The sequence below is a fragment of the Camelus bactrianus genome, chromosome 11 (assembly GCF_048773025.1).
Source record: "Camelus bactrianus isolate YW-2024 breed Bactrian camel chromosome 11, ASM4877302v1, whole genome shotgun sequence".
Classification (NCBI taxonomy): Eukaryota; Metazoa; Chordata; class Mammalia; order Artiodactyla; family Camelidae; genus Camelus; species Camelus bactrianus.
In genome coordinates this window covers 65486642-65507073 of record NC_133549.1, presented here as the reverse complement: position 1 = coordinate 65507073, position 20432 = coordinate 65486642, and the positions used below count along the sequence as shown (strand labels likewise).

The 20432-nt window shown below is 37.8% G+C and overlaps 1 protein-coding gene and 1 long non-coding RNA gene across 8 annotated transcripts in view; one reads left to right on the top strand and one right to left on the bottom strand.

Moving 5' to 3' along the window:
- Positions 1-8: 8 nt before the first annotated feature.
- LOC123615874 (uncharacterized) overlaps positions 9-20432 on the top strand; it is a 37659-nt gene continuing 17235 nt past the window's right edge. For 4 of the 7 annotated variants that reach the window (XR_006723677.2, XR_006723676.2, XR_006723674.2 and 1 more), the window contains exons 1-4: positions 9-202; positions 4672-4903; positions 5500-5637; positions 17615-17679. This is a non-coding gene — a long non-coding RNA (uncharacterized LOC123615874). Of the gene's footprint in view, positions 203-4671; positions 4914-5499; positions 5638-17614; positions 17680-18137; positions 18473-20432 lie in introns of those variants that run through there. The other 3 variants (XR_006723678.2, XR_012510287.1, XR_006723675.2) reach the window with 3 other exon arrangements.
- Positions 8368-20283, bottom strand: SRGN (serglycin). The gene is made up of 3 exons (XM_010951671.3): positions 20126-20283; positions 11764-11911; positions 8368-9298 (listed from the first exon to the last, which is right to left on the bottom strand). Exons 1-3 carry the CDS (start codon positions 20199-20201, stop codon positions 9061-9063), a joined length of 462 nt encoding a protein of 153 aa, XP_010949973.1. The 5' UTR covers positions 20202-20283; the 3' UTR covers positions 8368-9060.

Sequence of the window (20432 nt, the reverse complement as noted above, 5' to 3'; positions counted from 1 at the left end):
GGGGGCGGGGTCACTGAGAGAGCGTCAAATGGGAGGGGCCAGGGCTGACGTAGGCTTTCCTGGCCCTCCACGCCCTCTTGTCCGTCACGTGACCGGTGGTTCTCTGAAAGGCTTTTCTTTTTTTTTTTTTTTTGCCACACCCGGTTCCTTTTCCCTGTGGAAATTTGAGCAGCTGGAAAAGAAAAAAAGGAAGGAAGAAAAGGTTTGTTCGGTAGGCGCTCTCTGCGGGTTGGTCACTAGTCCACCGGGTTGAAAGGGAGCTGTTACCTGAGGCCCTGTTTTAGGCCTCGCGAGAGACGTGCTCTCTTAATCGCGGGATAAGGCATTCTTCCACTTTTCTCGAACTCTACCCAACTTTTTCCCTCTTGCTCAGAGACTGAGTTTTGAGCACTTATTAGCTTTGTCACCTCTGAAGAGACCCCCCCACCTTAAAAGAAATGTTAGGGTACTACATCCGTGCCTTCATGAAGTACGCAGATAGCTCATCAACTATCTATCCCCAGCTGTGGAGGACTCGCGGCTCAATTGTACCGCCCAGCCATTCCGTGAGGAGAGGAAAGCCTTCCTAAAAAGTCAGATGCTGCTGCTTAAGGGTACTCTGGCTTTAACCGCATCCTAATCACTGTAGGGTCAGCCTAGAGGACTTACCCTGAGTGGAATACTGTTTTAGGATTTCAAAACTTAGTGTAGAAGTACCACAGTGCACTCTATACGTAACCAAAGCAGGAAAAAAAGTAGTCTGAATGCATCAGTTATCCCATCACAACGAAACAGTATCAAGTTTGTGAGGCAGGGCCATAAAGCAAGTCTCAAATTTGAGAGGCTTGGAATTAGAGTGTAGTCTTTAACCACAATAGAATTAATCTAAAAATAACAAAAAGCCAGAAAATCCACAAATATTTGGAAGCTAAGCAACATAATTCTAAACCTCTGTGTCAAGACATGACTGGAAATTTTAAAATAGTTTAAATTTAAAGATAATGAAAAATACAACATAACAATTTATGGGATAGCGAAGTAGTGTTTAGAGGGAGAGCTATGGCTTTAAATGCATGTATTTGAAAAGGGGAAAGGTTTAAAATGTGCAATCTTAAGCTCACGTAAGGAAACTAAAAACTTCTTTGGCATGTAGAGAAGAGCAGGGAATACACGGGAATTCAGTAGTTGCTGCTCAATTTTGCTGTGAACCTAAAACTTTTCTAAATAATAAAAATCTAATAAAAAATAAAAAATCCTCACTTACGGTCAGTTGGTCTCTGACGAATGTGCAGTCATGACTCAATGGGGAAAGGACAGTCTTGTCACAAATGATGTTGAGAAAACTGGGTATCCACATGCAAAAGAATGAAGTTGGACCCTTGTCTTATATCATATACAAAAATTAATTCAAAATGTATTAAAGACCTAAACATAAGACCTAAAACTATAAAACTCCTGTAAGAGAACCTAGGGGAGAATCTTCATGACTTTGAACTGACAATGATTTCTTGTTTGTAACACCAAAAACACAGGCAACAAAAGCAAAGGTAGATGAATGGGACTCAAAAACTTCCACGCATCAAAGGACACAACAGTGGAAAGGCCACCTGTGCATTGGAGAAAATATTTGCAAATCATATGTATAATAAGACATCCAGAATATCTAAAGAACTCCTATAACTCAATAACATATACTTAATATCCAGAGTATATTAATAACTCCTACAACTTAGTAGCAAAAAATCAAGTAAACTGATTAAACAATGGGAAAAGGACTTAAACATTTTCCCAAAGATGATATACTAATGTTTAACAAGCATATGAAAAATACTCAACATCACTAATCACCAGAGAAATGCACATCAAAACCACAAGATACCACTTCACACTGATTAGGATGGTTACTGTTTTTTTTTAAAAAAAACAGAAAATAACAAGTGTAGGTGAGGATGTGGAGAAATCAGAACTCTTGTGCACTGTTGTCGAGTCTGCAAAATGGTACAGCCCCTATGGAAAACAGTATGGAGTTTCTTCAAAAAAATGAAAATGGGACTACCATATGATTTAGCAATCCCAGTCCTGGGTGTAGATCCAAAAGAATTGAGAGTAGGGTCTCAAAGAGGGCATTAACACACCCATGTTCATAGTGCATATGAACACTCATTTTCATTCATAATAGCCAAGAGATAGAAGCAATTCCAGTGTTCCTGGATGGATGAATGGAATATTAATCAGACTTAAAAAGGAAGAAAATCCTATCACATGCTACAACATACATGAAACTTGAGGGCATTATGTTAAGTGAAGTAGGTCAGTCACATAAAGACTGTATGATTCTACTTACATGAGTTACTTAAAGTAGTCAAATTCATAGAAACCAAAAGTAGAAAGGCAATTACCAGAGATTGGAGGGAAGTGGTAAGGGGAGTTGCTGTCTAGTGAGTATAGAATTTCAGATTTGCAAGATGCAAAAGTCCTGGAGATCCATTTTACATTACTGTGAATATAAGCACTATTGAACTGTATACTTTAAAATGTTTTAAATGGTATATTTTATGTTATGTGTTTTTTTACCATACACACAAAAAAAGTAAACTGTAAGACAGTAAGGGGAAGGAAAACAAAAAAAATCCTAACCCAAGTTTATAAAGCAGAAATTTCTGTGAAAACAGTGGTCTGTGGATTAGCTTTACATTATGGTTAAATGTGCTTTTTTGTGTACCTGTAAAATTTCTATTTAGTAAAGCAGGACAGCATCTTCATACACGTTTTAAAGTTCATCTCTATTATTGCTGATGTTCAGGTCAGCATTATAATATATAGACAAAATACATTAAATTATCAAATTACTGTTCTTTACCTCAAACTAATATAATATTATAAGTCAATTATATGTCAATAAAAAGGAAAAAATACTTTTGCCAATTTTTCATTGGGATGTTTGTCTTCTTGAGTTATAGTTTATTAAATATTTTGGATACAAGTCCTATAACAGATATATTAATTGCAAATATTTTCTCTCATTCTGTAGCTTCACTATTTATTTTCTTAATAATGTTTTTGGATGATCTGAGAATTTTGGCTTTTACATTTAGCTGTGTGATCTGTCATAAATTAAATTTTGCAAATAATGTGAGGTAAGATTTGCGGGCTTATTTTTGTACACATGGTTCCAGCATCATTTGTTGAAAATAATTTCCTTTCCCCATTAAATTACTTTGGTCCCTTTGTCAAAAATCTATTAAATATATAATTATGGCTCTTTTAATTCTATTTTATTGATCTATTTGTCTGCTTTCACACAATACCACAATGCAGTGATTACTGTAGGTTTATAATAAGCCTTGAAGTAAGGATGTGTAATTACTCCAAATTAGTTCTTTTTCAAGAATGTTTCAGCTGTTCTAAGTTCTTTGTATTTCCATATAAATTTTTGAATTGTTAATCCACTTTTATTTTAAAAAAGAGGAGCTGCTGTGATCTTTAGTGGGATTGAGTTGAACCTATATGCCTCTATTTGAGGGAAATTGAATCTCCTTGCTGTAAAGTGGGTTCATCGATCTGATGCAATTATATATGAAATCATGTTGGTGAATCAAACATTCTGTAAGCCCTTAGTTGTGAATACTCCTGGAGGCCCAATAGGTAGGAAAGACAGTACATACCTAGAATTCATGTCTATTCCTGGTAGAACAAATCTCTGGTCCCTCCAGGATGGAAGAGGCCTTACATAGTCAACCTGCCACCAAAATCTCCTTGAAGAATCGTGCCATATAAGTGGCGCAGCAGTGAGCTCTATTGCTAGCATATGGGACATTTGGCAACATCAATAGCTAAATTAGTCATGGTCGGTGGGAACTCATGTGTGGCCTCCCTCTTTGCCATTATGGCTACTCCTCCATTAATTTATTGTGTTATCATTAGGGAGCCTATTACAGAGGCTGACTGATAACTACCCAAGTTATTTTGTCTACCTGGTTGTTTAGTGCCTCTTCTGTAATAGATTCTTTCTGATTTGCATTGCCATTTGATACAGCGATTTTCACACTTTGCATCTTCTCTTAATGGTCCATTCATGTGCCTTTACCCCAGACTTATTAATCCCAATCTTCTAATCTTTCTATTTTAGGCCCCTTACCAACAGACCAAAACATTTACCACTACCCATGAAACTGTATATATCCTAACCTTGGGCTACTTCTCTTTCCACACAGAGTAAATGACTAGGTATACCACCTCAAGCTCTGCTCATTGGGAGGATTTCCTCTCACAGCTATTTTCAAGGCTGTTCCTGATTGGCACTGTGGTTCTGTTGCCATCCATTTCTGACTTGAACCTATATTTATAGGCCAATCCATCTGTGAACTAAGCTTGATCTTATTCTGACGCTGCCAGTTAGTCATAAAGAACACTTCCTGCCCCCACCATATGGCCATAGACGTGAGATATGAGCTGAGGGAGAGATGTCATTTCATCAGTGGTTGCATAACATGGGGGTCTGGACACAGGCTCACATCCATCAATACACTGGACCACTATGATATTCTTTGAGATGTCCAGCCAGTCCTGGTCTTTTTAGGTTACATTATGACAGAGGGTAGAAGATTTAACATAACTCTGGGAATAGACTAAATGTGTACAGTTGTCCATTCCAAGAGAACATAACCTGTTTCTGATTCTCTTTTTTGATAGGGATGGAAAAGAAAGCATTTATCAGCTCAGTGCCTGCCTGCCATGTATCTGAAGCTGTGTAACTCTGCTCTAGCAGAAGTACTACATCTGGCATAGTTGCTGCAATTAGAACTACCTTGTTGAATTTGTGGTAGTCTACTATCACCCTCCAAGATCCATCTGGTTTTTGTAAGACCCAGACTGGTGAATTAAATGGAGATACACTGGGGACCAGGATCCCTGCATCCTTCAGGTTTGTAAAGGTACTAATCTCTGACATTCCCCTAGGAATAAATGTGTTTTTAATTTGTTGGTGGATGGAGGTGGGTAGCTTTGGAAATTTCCACTTGATCTTCTCCTGTCACACAGGTCAAGAAACCAATGTAGGGTTGTGCTAACTACCAAATATGCCCATTCTAATGACACTTTTGGGGACTGGAAAAATGACCAGCGTGAGCTAGGTCAAGATTCCATTTATTACCTCATCACCTAATGCCCCACTAACAGGGAGGCCATGATGATGTTTTGGGTCTCCATGTATCAAAGTCAATTAGACCCTATGACTGACTGTCCTTGAAATGTTTAAATATTCTCCTTTCCCCAGGGTATAGTACCTGAGTTAATGGCCATCAGTTCCCTTGGTTAAGTCTTAGAGGAATCAGTGGTGTATATACTTGCCATGGTGTCACAGGGTCTATTTGCAGAACACCTAGCCTCTCTTTTAGTCAGTGGGTTCCAGGTCTGAAAACTGGCTCAGGTAAAGAAACTGTTCAAAGGGTTCATACTTTTTTATTAAGGCAGCTGCCTAAGCCTCCTGATCATTCATCCTCAATTTTTCTGATTCAATAGACTGAGCAATACCTTTGTTGGCTGCCCAGCTGTGACACTGTGATTTATAACAAGGAATATATAGATTTGGTCTCCACTGTTTCTGGCACAGAGCTCCTGAAACCCTTGGAATTTCCTAGAAGATGAAAAGCCAGAAAGGTATCATTTATTTTGTTTATGAGGTGACTTTTGGACCATACCTAAGGATGGGAACTGCTGGCCATTGGAGCTCACTGTGTGATTAAAGGCTTGCAATTTTTAGTCCCACCCTCTGACTTCTGGGGAAGGGACTGGAGATTAAGTTCAATTACCGATGATTTAATCAATCGTAACTATGTAATGAAACTTCAAAAAACCCCAAAAGGACAGGGCTCAGAGAGCTTCCACATTGGGGAACCAACTACATGAGGACAGAAGCTGTTTGTTTGGGATACTTACCCTGGGTATCTCTTCATCCAGCTGGAGTTATACCCTTTTATAATAAATTTGTCATCTAGGTAATACAGTGTTTCTCTAAGTTCTGTGAGTCGCTCTAGCAAATTAATTGAACCTAAGGAAGGGGTCATTGGAACATCCAATTTACAGCCAGTCAGTCAGAAGCACAGGTAACAACCTAAGTTTGCAATTGGCATCTGAAGTGGAGGTCAGCCTTGTGGGACTGAGCCTTTAACCTGTGGATCTGATGCTCTCTCTAGGTAGATAGTGTCAGAATTGAGTTGAATTGTAGAACACCCAGCTGGTGTCAGAAACTTGCTGGTTGATGTGGGGAAATTTCCATCCCCACCCCCACCTCCTGCCAACACATACTGGAATTGGGTGCAGAACTCTTTCCAACTATCTTACCTCTGAAGGTGTCGCTCCATAACTTTGCCCATCAAGCTTCCTATATTTCATTATGCCCTTGTTCCTTCTGCCTTCTGATGGCTGAACACTGCCACCTGGTCTCTATTATTTCTGGACCCCATCATTCCCATGGCTATTAGTGAACTCCATCCTGTAATAACATTCTACCATCAACTCTGCCCTTCAGAGGAGATCTACCACTGATAGCTCAGAGATGCTGTCCTTCTCACCAGCGTATTCTCCATTGCTTTGGCCTTCCTGCAGAACAAAGTCTTTTGGTAGGTTTCTGAAGCTTACACAATCTGTTCATTCTAGCATGCTCACTTCCTTAAACCTTTTGACCCCTTCTTCTGTGCCTGCCATGGCAGTTCTAGCATTTCTACTTCACTTAAGAGGGGCTGTCACTTTCTCCAAGCTTCTAAGAATATTTATAGCAGCATGTCAACACCTTCTCTTGGGGTTCTTGCCAGAGTATTAAATCCTGTATCCCAGAAGAGTAGTTCCATATTGGTAAACACTCCCTTATCCAACCTGATATTTTGCCTCCATCCCTTAATCTAACACTCTTAAAGTCACATAGACACTCTCTTGGCTTCTGAGGTACATAACAGCTAAGTTCTACAGAACCTTCACTTTTCCTCCTTAGCAGGCCCAACACTTTTCTGTTGGGTTATATTGTAATTTTAGTAATTGATCTCGTGGCTAGGCAGGGAGGCGGGGCAGACCTTGAGGGAGCATGCATGTGGTCTTAAAGGGCAGAAGCCTCTTAATCATCTTTAAGCCAGAGGAAAGCATTAGTTCTTAAGGAGTGGGCCCCTTCTATAGATTCAGAGGGTTCAAGGAAATCTGAGGATTCAAATTCTGAATGTATCAATCCAGATACATTTCTACCCAGATGTCCTCATTTCTCAAGGTCCAGTATTTTCCCAATCAGGACCCATAACAAACTTGGGTAGATTGACAACTTAACGTTCTTAAACTCAGCTATTCTTAGGATTACATTTTAGGCCTGGGCCTCAACCCTTCTAGCCTTTCCACTGCAGAAGAGAGTTTCTTGATATGGTGCTGAGGAAGCCCATTTGTTTTCACATTTAGTCTTTAATTAATCATCCTTGGCCTTTCATTAATTGCCTCCACCAAGAGCCATTTAATACCATTGTCTTTATAATTACTACTTCCCCATATGCCTCAGATGCCTGATACACTGCACCCTAGTGCACTTCCTTCCATTGGTACACCATCCCAGTTCATCATCAGTGGAAGTCTGAACAATTGCAATGTTCTCCTGTGCCTGTTCTGCGTCTACAGCCAGGAATGGGTTCCTCATTGCCAGCCAGGCAGTAGGTGATCCATTCCCAAAATTCCACTTTAGCATCTGCTTTCTATCCATCCTGGCACCAACTATTGCAGGTTGGATTCTCCATGGAGCAAACTCTGAGATGAAAACTAGTGTGCAGAAAGTTTCTAAGGGAGCTTTCTTAGTGGGGAACGGAAAGAAGCAAGGTTAAGTAAAGAAAGAAACTAAGCTGCAGAGCAGTCCCTACAAAGCCTCAGCAGACTCCTCAGGGAGCTCTGAATCTGTGATGGCCTTGCTGAGTTGCCCCAAGTTCAGGGGAGGGGTCTGGCATTAACATACCCACATCAACCAGGCATTGGGTGCAGACTGCCCTGGGAAGAGGTGTGGCCTTGGACAAGGTGTCTCTCTTCAACAGAGGTTAATTTGAATAAGTCCTTGGTTCTGAAGAGGGGATCTAGATGATGCAGAACAGGATCCATGACACTGATGCTGACAGGCTTTTGAGAACTAAGGGGAACAGAGATGGCAATAGCCTTCAAGAAGAAGAAGTGTTTGGACAAGAATAGCCCTCTTACTGTAGCGTGATTGTTTTCTTCATCTGCTGGTTAATGAGATTTGATTCTAGTTACAAAATTTGCTCTCACTGTAAAATAATTTTACAGATACTTTGTTGATAAGATGTCTAGAAACATCTGAACAAAATAATTATATTCTGAGTTTAGAACAAGAGATCCCAGACAGCTTAACCCTTTGATTATACTTCTGCTTTAATAGAGTAACATTTGAAAATACATAGATATCCAGGAAAAAAGGTAAAGCAGTATGAGGTATTGAGAACACAACTGTGCTTTAATTTGGGTGTTAAGTTTCTAATTGTGACAGCAATCACACTTCTAAGCAATAATGTCCACTAGCTCTGCAAACACATTGAATGGTAATATTAGAGCATTTAACTTAACTGCTTAAAACAGTTAAGTTAAAACAGCTTAACTCACACCTTAAAACATATCAAATACCCACTCTGTACATTCACTGTGTGTTTCATCTGTGTTTTTTCATAAGAAAAGGGGCGTATCTAGAATTCACAGAGTCAGGTTCCTGAAGGCTTAGATATGAAATAGTACCTGTCAACTTGCTTCTCAAACTAAATTTTTTTTAAAACAATATAATTTATTCTTTAAAGCAATTTTATAGACATGGGGAGTCTGGTTAATTTCATAGCGATGTTGTTGAATATAATACAAAAAAAGTGCAGGTATTTTCTAGGGCAATAGTATAGGTAAAGGAGGCTTTAAGAATTCGTGAGAAAGAAAAGATGATAAAACTTAAACTTCTTTTTCAGACGTTTTAAAATTTCTATAAAGCTTTTTGTCCCCAAATTAATCATTTAACCATGGTACACAAAATACATTGCCGAGCATCAAGGTGGGAAACCCTCTCTTTTATATGGTAAAATCCTCTTCTAGTCCATCTTGACCCAAGTCCTCGTTGTCTGAGGGCAGATTTCTCTCCAGAGACCTAAAGTTGTGATAAAAATCATTGTTTTCTTCTACTGGTTGATATTCCTGTTCAATTTCACTTAGGAAGCCACTTCCAGATCCTGCTTCAGAGCCAGAGCCTGATCCTGAAAAGTCCTCAGAAAGAGGGAAGATATCATTTAGGTTCTTGGATCTCGTCATTCTGAAGTAAGACAGAAAAAAGGAAAAAAAAATACATTAAAGTTTGAAGTGTAAAAAAGATAATCGTAATAAATTTCGAAGATAAGAAAATAAATGCAGCTACTCAGTTGCTCAAATTAGAAGTTAAAAGTTTCCCAGTTATTCAGTACTTTAAAGCAAAAAATAAGTCAGACCTTTCCACATGTTTGCCTGTACTTACTGTGTCTAACTCATTGCATTTATCAAGTCCATATCTACTCATTGCAGACTCAGGCAAAAAATGCTAATGTTCTTATCACTAGCAAAGCAACCCTATGTTTGGGATTTACTTAAGGGGTCTTTTTTTTTAAAGACCCCATTTTTACATTTTCTCCCACTAAAGAAAGGACAATTAAATCAGCTTAGATAGATGACATTTTTTCTTAATTTAAAATTTCTACAAAATTTCTAATAATTCACAGTGCTTCAACAAAACTCACCCTTAAGAAATTATTTGTAACAAGTCAAGCCTTATATTTGCCAGCATATTGACATTCAATTTCATCCCCCAAAATAAGTGCATTCATTCAGCTGGATTCACTGTAGTAGTCAGAAGTCCGTTCAGCACCAAAAGTACAAAGCAACAAAGTATTAGAGACAAAAGTTTAGTTTCACAACCTATGGGTCATTTACTCCATGAAAATAATAAAACACAGGCCATGCAACAGATCAGAGTTTCTTTCATGCATGCATTCAATAAATATTCAGTGAATATCTGATCTCTGTTCTGAGTGCCTGATATAGATTGGGGATGAGGTAGATGGCAAATGAGGTCCTTGCTCAAGAAGTTTATAACTTGGGGAGGACAGACAATAAAAAGTAAATAAATAAATCAGGAAAATATTAGGTGGAGCTAAATGCTATGCAGAGGAATGAGGGTGACCTGCCTGCTAGTTTAGACTGTGGAATCAGGGAAAAGGGATCAGTGCTGGAAACACAGACTTGGTAGCTTCTCTTTCTCGCTCTCTTCCCCCCCCAACACACACACAGACACAGACACACACAGACACACACACGCACACATGCACATACACACGCACACATAGTAGCAAAAGCCATGGAACAGGATGAAGTCACCTAAAGAAAGTATGCAGATAGAGAAGCAGCCCCGGACAGAGTCAGGGCCACACCAACATATCAAATATTAATCAGAGGAGAAAGAACAACCAGGGAAATAGAAGGGAACCCAAGATAAGGTGAGGCCATGTAAGCCTAGAGAAGAAAATATTTCAAAGGAGAGATGGTCAGCTGTTTTTGAAGGCAATTAAGAAATCAGGCAAGCTAAACATAGAGAAGTAACCCACAGTTGTGTTAACCAGGAGTAATTGTGGCCTTAACAAACACTCTGGGTGGAAGGTAGGGATGGAAGTCCGACCAGAAGGGGTTGAGGAGAGGAGGAGGGAGACAGTAAGCATCAGCAACCCTTTCAGGAAGTGTTACTGTGAAGAGCAGAGAAGGGGGCAACAGCTGGAGTGTACACACGGTCAAAGAAGGGATTTTACCTAAATGTAGAAGATACTAGAAAATGTCTGCATACTGAAGGGAAGATGATACTGTGTTCTATTTAAGTCTGAAAATTAAAACTTTTATGATATTTCTTTCATAACATATTTTTGCTACATATACCTTTGATATTCTTTGAAATAATGGGTTCTAATACAGTTTGATTTTTTGTTACTTATGAATTCCTATTGGGTCTTTTTTGCTAGTTTAAAGCAGGTTTTATCTGATCAAGAAGAGGTTTAGCTTTCTTTTTTATGAATCATGACCATTTATTCTTCCTTTCCCTAATTTCTTCTTCTTTTTTTTTTTAATCGCCACTATTTAATTCCAGAACATTTTTATCACCCCTCAAAAATCCCATACCTGAAGCAGTCACTCTTTATTCTTTCTCCTCCACAGCCCCTGGCATCCACTAATCTACTTTCTGTCTCTCTGGATTTGCATGTCATATAAATGGAATCATATGATATGTGGCTTTTTGTGCCTGGTTTCCTTCTCTTTGCATCATGTTTTCAGGATTCATCATCCATGTTTTAGCATTTATCAGTACTTCCTTCTTCCTTATGGCCAAATAATATTCCACTTTAGGGATGTTACTACATTTTGTTTATCTGTTCAGGTGATAGACTCCTATTGGATTTTAATATATATATGCTCTATTTGCCTTGATAAAATAACATTCAATCATTTTAATACCTATTTCTGAATAATATTCAATTTTTGTTTCTGCCACAAAAAAAGACCTCACAAAAATGTAGATGAATCATGTATTCTTGTGCATCTCGTATACCAGTAAATACAGTACAGTTTTACCCTGTACTGTACAGTGAAAACAAAACCACAAAAGCAAGAGCCTGAAGAAAAACACTCTGGGCAACCCTCCCACCTCCATGCCAAGATCTCAACAGAGGTTGGTGGAAGTAAAGTCAGAGAAAGTCCACTTACGAAAAAGGGTCAGTCCTTGGAGGAAGGATTCTGTTGGATTCACCTGGAAGTAGGTTGAACACCGGTCCCTTTTCCTCAATGCAGTTTGCAGAATTACTGTCAGGATTGCAGCGTACCCATTGGTACCTGGCTCTCCGCACAGGAGAACCTGCCCAAACAAGGAATCCATGTGGTCAATAAATATCTCTTACACTGTTTCTAATCACTCTGTCCCTAAGAAATTTATGTTAAATTTGGTAGGTAAGATGTGGACAGGTTTTATGATTATTAATGTAACAGGAGCACCCACTATTTGCCAGCCTTTTCTGTACACCATTTGTCCTTCTCACAACACCCCTGTAAGGTATCTTATAGTTTAAGGTTAGAATAGGTCTTGGCAATTAGCTATCTGGAGTGAAGTCCCAGCTCTGCTACTGGTGAGATGTGAAACCTTCACTTCCCTGAGCCCCCACCAGAAACCAAGGTACTAAGAATGCTTCTTCTTCATAAACTGGCACAAAAACTAAATGAGAAAATGCATGTAAAGACCTTTAACGTAGTGCCAGGCACACAGTAAACACTTGATAATACTAACTATTATTATCTTTGTACTATTATTTTCACTTTATACAATGGAAAACTGAGGCCACATAGGTGCCAAGTGGAGGACCCAGGATTGAAACCTACATCTGACCCCAAAGCCTGCCTCTTCTGATATAGATGAGTCGAATCATGCTCAGAAAGGTTAAGGAATACACCAAGTAGTACCTGAGATATTACAGAGCTCTAGTTCTTTAGGGCCATATGGTGTTCTTGGGAATGAAAAGTAGATAAAACTTGGCCTCTTTCTTTGCCCTCAGATCTAGTCAGAGTTTTCAAAAGAACAAATCTCCTCTATTCACAGAAGCTGGTCTGTAACAGCCTCTTTTTAATTTCTGTGCAAAAGTCTCCGTTAAGAGGTTATATGGAAGATCCTTTATTAATTCATGAAATAAATTGTTCGTTCTTTGGTTTAGCAAGGAGGATGTGGAGGCCTGGTGGTGAGAAATATTTCACTGTCCTTCCAGTGGTTCATCTCCTCCCCACCTCAAGTACATATTTGATTCACACAAGTGTGACTAATAATTTCTTAACAAGAAAGGACACATCTAAAATTCTTGAAAAGCAGGAAAATTGATTTTAAAGCCCTGTACGTTATTGTCCGTACAGATCGAGATATAAATGTTAACAACCACTTAAGAAAACAAAATAAAATGAAAAATAGTATTGGGGACAATCACTGCAATATTTTTTTCAATAACAAAAATTAGAAAATTAAATGTTAATGAATTGAGGCACAGTCTACAATACTATACAACTATTAAAAGAATGAGGCAGTTCTCTGGGTACTGATAAATAATAATCTTTAAGGTATATTATTAAGTTAAAAAAAGTAAAGAACACTATGCATTGTGTTTTACCATTTGTGTGTGTTTGTATTTTTAAGAATGTATTTACTATATGCCTGTAGGCATGGAACACGTCTGAAAAAATACACAGCAAACTGATTGTCTTTGTAGAGGGAATTGGTGGCTGAAAGATGGTGGAAGGAACGACTCTTAACTTTTCACTGCATGTACCTTTGAACCTTTAGATTTTTGAGTATTTTAATAAAAATTATTTTTATTTTTTAACAGCTTCATTAAGGCGGAATTAATACAATAAGTTGTACATATTTAAAGTGTACAGTTTAATGTTTGGACATATGGATAAACCATGGTACCATCACCACAATCAAGGGTATGAATGCATCCAACACCTCCCAGAGTTTCCTTGTGCCCCTTTGTGATCCTTCCCTTCTCCCTCCCTCCTCATGACTCCCCCTCAACCCCCTCCACTGGCCACCTCCCAACCATCAATCTGCTTTCAGTCATTATAAATTAGTTTGCATTTTCTAGAATTATATGTAAATGGATTCATACAGCAACTTGTCAAAGGGTTTCCTGACTTTGGGTGTAGAGGGGTCTCTACCTGTTATAGTACTCTCTCTTAGAAATGGAGAGTCATCTAGATATTCCTTACATCTAGACTGCCTTTGTTGCAATTTTTAATAACTTTTATGTTAGAAAAGAAATATGTGTTCATTATCAAAAATTTTAAAAATGTAGCAAACAAGAAAAGTTACTCCTAGTATCATTACCTAAACCCCCAGAGACCATCAATTTTTGAATTTTGCCTTTTTTTCCCCCTGGGTATCTGTGTTTCTAGGAGCATATGCACAAGTTGCGTCCAGTTCTCAACTATGAGAGGTTGAAAAGTGGAGCCTCTACCGAGGTCACGTTCACTTTACATCTGAATGGGATGGCCAAAGACTTTGTTCTTAAAAGATTGCAGAACCACAGAACTTTTTCAAAATGTCCTCTTTCTTCATGACTGTCCATTATGTCTGTTTACACTCAACTTTATCCTAGCTAATATGTTTGATTAATTTTATAAATACAGCATTTCCAAGTTATTACATCATTAAGATATACATGATATACATATATATAGAAAGAAAATATAATATATAAAAGATAATGTGAAGCTGTTCACCTTAGTATTACTTAAAAATAGGGAAACAGAAAATAATTAAATAATCAAAACAATAGAAAATACTCAGATAAATTATGAGGCATTCATATGAGAGAATATTAACCAAGTGGGAAAAACATAGTACTTATGGAAAGGACTATGTAGCATCATAGGGAAATCTGTATTTTAAAAAGAGTGAGAAAAAGCAGAATACCACTCTGTACATAATGTAGTTGTTAGTACAACTACATAACCAGGTATTGAAGGGAAATGGGAGGAAACACACAAAAATAATGACAATGGTAAACTCTGGTGATTTTTTTTTCTTCTCATGTTTGTTCTCAGGTGTTCTCCCATTTTCTCAAATGTTCTCCCATTGTTCTTTTCCCTCTTTCTTTTTCTTTCTGTCTTTTTTCTTTCATTCTTCCTTTCAGAACTCCTATTCTGCTACAGTCTTCCCCATAGTTCCTGAATATAGCTTGTATTTCTGGTCTGGGACTCCAGGCATCCAGAATGGCTTAGCTGTGTCATTGCTTGGAGGCTGGAGGTGAGGTAGCAAGATGACATGACGGTGTCTGCCCCTTACTAGCTATGTGACTTTAACCAACTTAACCTCCTTGTACCACAATTTCCTCATTCATAAAATGGGGACAGTAATAGCTCTAATAATGAGATATAAATGTTAGGTTCTTAGAACAGTATCTAACACCTCTGTCAGAGCTCTTTAAATGCTAATTTTCCCGATGCTGAGAAGGATGACAGTGACCTATTGATCCATCTCTGATAGTAAATAGTTTGTAAAAAGACCAAAATTTAAATTCTTGTTCTACCATTTAGTACCTCTCTGATTCTCAATTTCTCATCTTTCATGTATGAACAGTAGTATCCCAAAGAGTTTCTGTTTATAAGAGGTAAAAGTATGTGAAACACTTAGCACAAGCCTTTGCACGTGGTAGGTATTTCATACTTTTAGCTCTTTCTCCTTCTCCAATTCTTTCCTGAGGAAATTTGGCATCTAATGAATTGCTACTTAGAAGCCTCGTCATGTTAAGTCAGATAAAAATCCGACATCTACTCCAGCAGAGGGCGATGTCTTCACACCCAATGCCATCTAGACCCACACTGTCCCATAGAAACAAGAGGAACCATACGAACACGTATGGAATTTTCAATGTTACCACAGCCATATTTTTAAAAGTTAAAGAGAAACAAGTGACATTAATTTTAAAACACTTTACTTAAATTAATATGTTTTAAATTGTCACTTAACATAATCAATATAGAAGTTATTAATGGACATTTTGCACTTTTTTTATACTAAGATTTTAAATCTGGTGTATATTTTGCACTTACACCATGTCCCAATTTGTACTCACTGCATTTCACACATTTCAAGTGCTTAGTAGCCATAAGAGGCCCGTGGCTACCATTTTGGACCAGGCAGGTCTAGACATTCTCCTCTACTGTGACTGAAGGCTGAATATCTAGCTGAGGAAATACTTGCATAGATAGGACGTTAAACAGAAAAGTAAAACTGATACTTTATGAGGAAGTATCCAAGTGAAAGATCACATCTTTTCACTGCTGTAAAAAAAACACAACTTTGGTAAATTAGAAAAATTCTGAAATACAGAATTTCCCCTAGAGTTCAGAATCTCAACTTTTAAATTTTATAAAGAGAAGTTTCTTTTTGGGGGTGATGAAAATTTTCCAAAATTGGCTAGGGTGATGGTTGCACTTACCTGTGAATATACTAAAAAACCATTGATGTACACTTTAAATGGGTGAATTGGATGGTATGTGAACTCTATCTCAATAAAGCTGTTCCAAGATTTATAAAGAAATCAAAAGTAGAAGTCCACCCCTCCCCCCACCCAAAAAAAGTTTATGTAATTTGGGACTGATGATTTTTTTTTAATTAAAAAAATTTGGTATGTATTTGGTATATATTTAACATAGCACACAATTCACTCTTCTAATATATAAAATTCTAATATATAAAAGTTTTTAGCATATTCATAGTATGTGCAACTATCACAAATTTAGAACAATTTTATCATCACAGAATGCCATAGGCTATCCTTTAGCTATCCAGCTCCTGTATCTTATGTGTCTCATCCCTCAGTAACCACTAATCAATCTACTTTTGGTTTCAATATTTTAACCAAGTTGAATATTCCATATAAATAAAATAATATGAGGGTTTTTTTTTTAAGTAAATTGACCTACAATACTATGTTAGTTCCAGCTGCATAATGTAGTGATTCTATATTGCTGCACTTTACCAAACGATCATCATGACTGGTGATTTTAAATCTGCTTTAAAATAAAGAACATCGTCACAAAGTTCCTGACATATTTTTTCAAGGATGTTGGCAGGATGTGAAAGTTCAACAGTTCCAGCCAATGATGTGTGGGAGTACCTTGATTCGATCTTGCTTGAGAGAAATGTCTTATGATTACCATAATTTAAAAAGTAAAAGGGAGTATGCTCATGGACAGAAAAATTATCTTCCTAACAGGTCCCACTAGCAGATCGACTGGTTAATTTTGTAGTGGATTCAAAGGGAAAGAATGGTTTTTATTTAGAATCACTACCCTCACTGCCCACCTCCACCCTCTCTCTCTGACTCCATCTCTCTCACACACACACACAGAGTCACTAGTCCTGCTTTAGCAAAATACTTTCTATGCATAAACATTACCAAAGCAAATAACTTACCCCAGTAATCTCTCTATACCTTTTTACATTATAGTATCAATTTTCCCCCCAAATCATCACAATTTACTAATTTATTCTTAATGAGACTTGCTGCAGGCGTGTTAGAAAAACAAGCAGAAACTGCCATGTTGCGAGTGAGGGAAGAAGACCATTTTGATTCATTATTTAGTAGCATTCAAACTGACATCACTATCTAAGTTGAAGTTGCTTCCTACAGGCCAATAAATTCTACAAGATGGTTAAGGTTCTCCCACCCTTGCATGGATTGACAAGCTATATAAAGTTCCAAGTTTGCTTTCAATTTCTCCCTTTCTGTCCCTCAACTCAGTGGTCTTTGTAGCAAGGGCTATAGTTAAAGCAAGGTTGGTTGTTTTAAATAAAGAAAATCTCCAATCCACCTAGAATACAGCTAAATTGCAGTAGAAAGTTAACTCTGTGCTTGAAATCAGATGACCAGCTATGCGATTAGCCTGTTGTTGTGGGCTTTGGGCAAGTTTCATAAATTTTTTGCAAGAGGTTGATTTGAAGAGCAAATGATATGATGAATGAAAGATCCAGTTTTCTCCTCCATAAATTGGTGTTAATTCCTCTTCACAGGGAATGTGATGATCATTCACCAGAGAACAGATGTGAAATCACTTTACAGTCAAACAGCAGTGCAGGTAGGTGGAATCAATATTATTGTGATCTCAGAGGCAGTGTAGAGTGGACACCTGGTCTGGCACTGACTCCTTTGACCATATCTGCTCATGGATTTTCCATTTCCCCTCTTTATGGACATCTTTGCAAAAAAAAGGCAATAAAAGGATTCACAGGCTCATCAATAATCCCCTGGAGCTCTATGTTAAATTGATTGGCCATCTGTCCTCTCCGGGATCTCCCACACGTAGTCAAACTTCCTTCTCTTTACACTCAGTAGGCACGCTTTTACACCATTTCTTTACTTGGGTTTGACTTATAGTCACTGATAAAGGCTGAACTGTGTCCTTCCCTAATTCATGTGTTGAAGTCCTAATCCGCCCCCTAGGACCTCAGAATGGGACTGCATTTGGAGATGGGGCTTTAAAAGAGGTAATTAAGATAAAATGCAGTCATATGGATAAGCCCTAATTGAATATAGCTGGTGTTCTTATAAGAAGAGGAGATTGGGACACAGACACACCCGGAGGAAGGAGCCGGTGAAGACAGACAAGCCAGCCATCTACAAGCCAAGGAGAGAAGCTTCAGAATGAAACCAACGCTGCTGACACCTTGATCTTGGACTTCTAGCCTTCAGAACTGTGAGGAAATGAATTCCTGCTGTTTAAGCCACTCAGTCTGTGGTACTTTGTTATGGCAGCCCTAGCAAGCCAATACAGTAACTTAAGATGTGTTGTTTCAGTAAAGGCAGGCCAGTCTAGTGGATTTGATCAATTCAATCAAACCAGTGGGTTAAGAAAAAAAAATTTTTTTTAATGGGGAAAGAATGCTGCAGAATCAGATCCAGCATCACATGGAAGTATGGTGAAATAGTGGCTTCTTTGCACTGCAGCCTTGAGTTTCTGTCACTCACCCATGTAGCCATGGATGGACATCTGTTTTTCTTCTTATTCAGATGTGGGCACAGACCCTTAATTGCAACACCAAATGCACTTCTCCTTTGGAAACACCCTAGTTTTTCAGTGCATTCATTCTCTCTTTTTTGGTTCCTTTTCCAACAAAGAACTAAACCCACCCAGTGACAACATAAATGCTAGTGCTTTATACAATTTCATAATGATTTCTTTCTTCATTTCTTTCTGAAGAATACCTACTACATAAAGAATGTTTTGTTTTAATTTTAGTTTTCCCTATTGAATCTTACTGGGAAATGTGACATTTCTGGGAAATTTTGAAAATGTAAAGACTCATATAGCTCTGGTCAGGGTGAACCCAGCACCAACTGGTCATTCAAGTCTGTGCTACAAACACAGACCTCACTGCCTGGATCTTGTCAAAACATATTAGGGAATTATTTCATAAAACTGAAGGTTTCCCCTAAAAGATCCAAGTAAAGCCTGTTCCTTATAGTCAACAATGTTTTATACTTTAAAAACTAAATAGATTAATGGAAAAGTTTCAGCAACATTACTTGTTGGTTTTTTCTTCAATAATTGCATAACAAGAAGAAAGTGATTTTATAAATTTCCGATACATAATGAATATATCTGAGATCATCTGTACATATTCATTTCCACCGGAAGTAAAAACAAGACGACTAGAAGTTACTTTGAGTAAACAAATCCATGACATGTATGTCACTATGACTCAATATTTCCTTTATGATTTGGGGGAACTTAATGTTTTCATACGATACATTCTCCCATCTATTTACCAGGCCATGACTTTCTGCCTTATTCAGACATGATCCCTTATTTACCAAAGGAGAAGAAATTGTATTTTTCTTACAAACTAATCATTTTCATTTTCTTAGTCATTAAATGTTTTAAGTTGTTTCATTCTGACTAAACAACCCTGAATGATAGAGAAACCTAACAAGAAATTCCAAATGTGATGTTTCTCTGAGCAATAGCACTATTACTAAAATTCTTTGGCCTCTCTTTAAAATCTGAGAAGGTTTGAATTAACTATATACCTAACCATAATTGAATATTCACTAAGAACCAAGTTTAAAAAAGAAGATAAAATACATGCAGTCAAATTTACTCTGATTTTTAAAATAGCATTTCCCAGTGTCACAAAAATTATGACACCACCGTATTATGTTAAAATTTGGGATTGAAGTAGACACTTAGGGGTAAGTCATTTTCTATATTCCTTTTTTGAGCTTATTTATAAACCATACACTTTCATTCAAAAATAAAATAGTACATTTCAATCATTATGAGAACTTACAAGGCCTCACCAGCTCAGAGTTTTTTGGTTTTTGTTTTTGGTACCAAATGTAACCAAACTCACACCTCACACTAAGGAGTTCAGCTACCCCCAAATCCTTTTTTTTTTTTTTTTTTTTTTTGCCTGCTTTCCCACAATATAATATGTTCTGTACCTTAAAGTGAATATAATTATTTGTGTGGACCCTGGGGCTTACAAGGAGGATTACAGGGGGACAAGATTCCTGGGTCTTACCTTGAGCTGAAGAATCCAAAATCAGGATGAAGGCGAGAGCCAAGAAAAGCCTGCTGCCCTGGAGGATCACCTGCATGATGACCAGCTCACTTGAGCTTCACCACCTGCACGCCAACCTCACAACAAGGAAGTGTAGCAGGGTGCCCTCTGTTCCTTTTAGAAAAGGTTCCAAAACCTCAGACCCTGCCCAGAACACACGTCACAATTTCCTGAACAAATAGAGATCCACATCAAACCCAGAAAGATTAAAAAAAAAAAAAAAAAAAAAGGCAGCAAAGTAACTATTCCTACCCATTATGAAACTGCA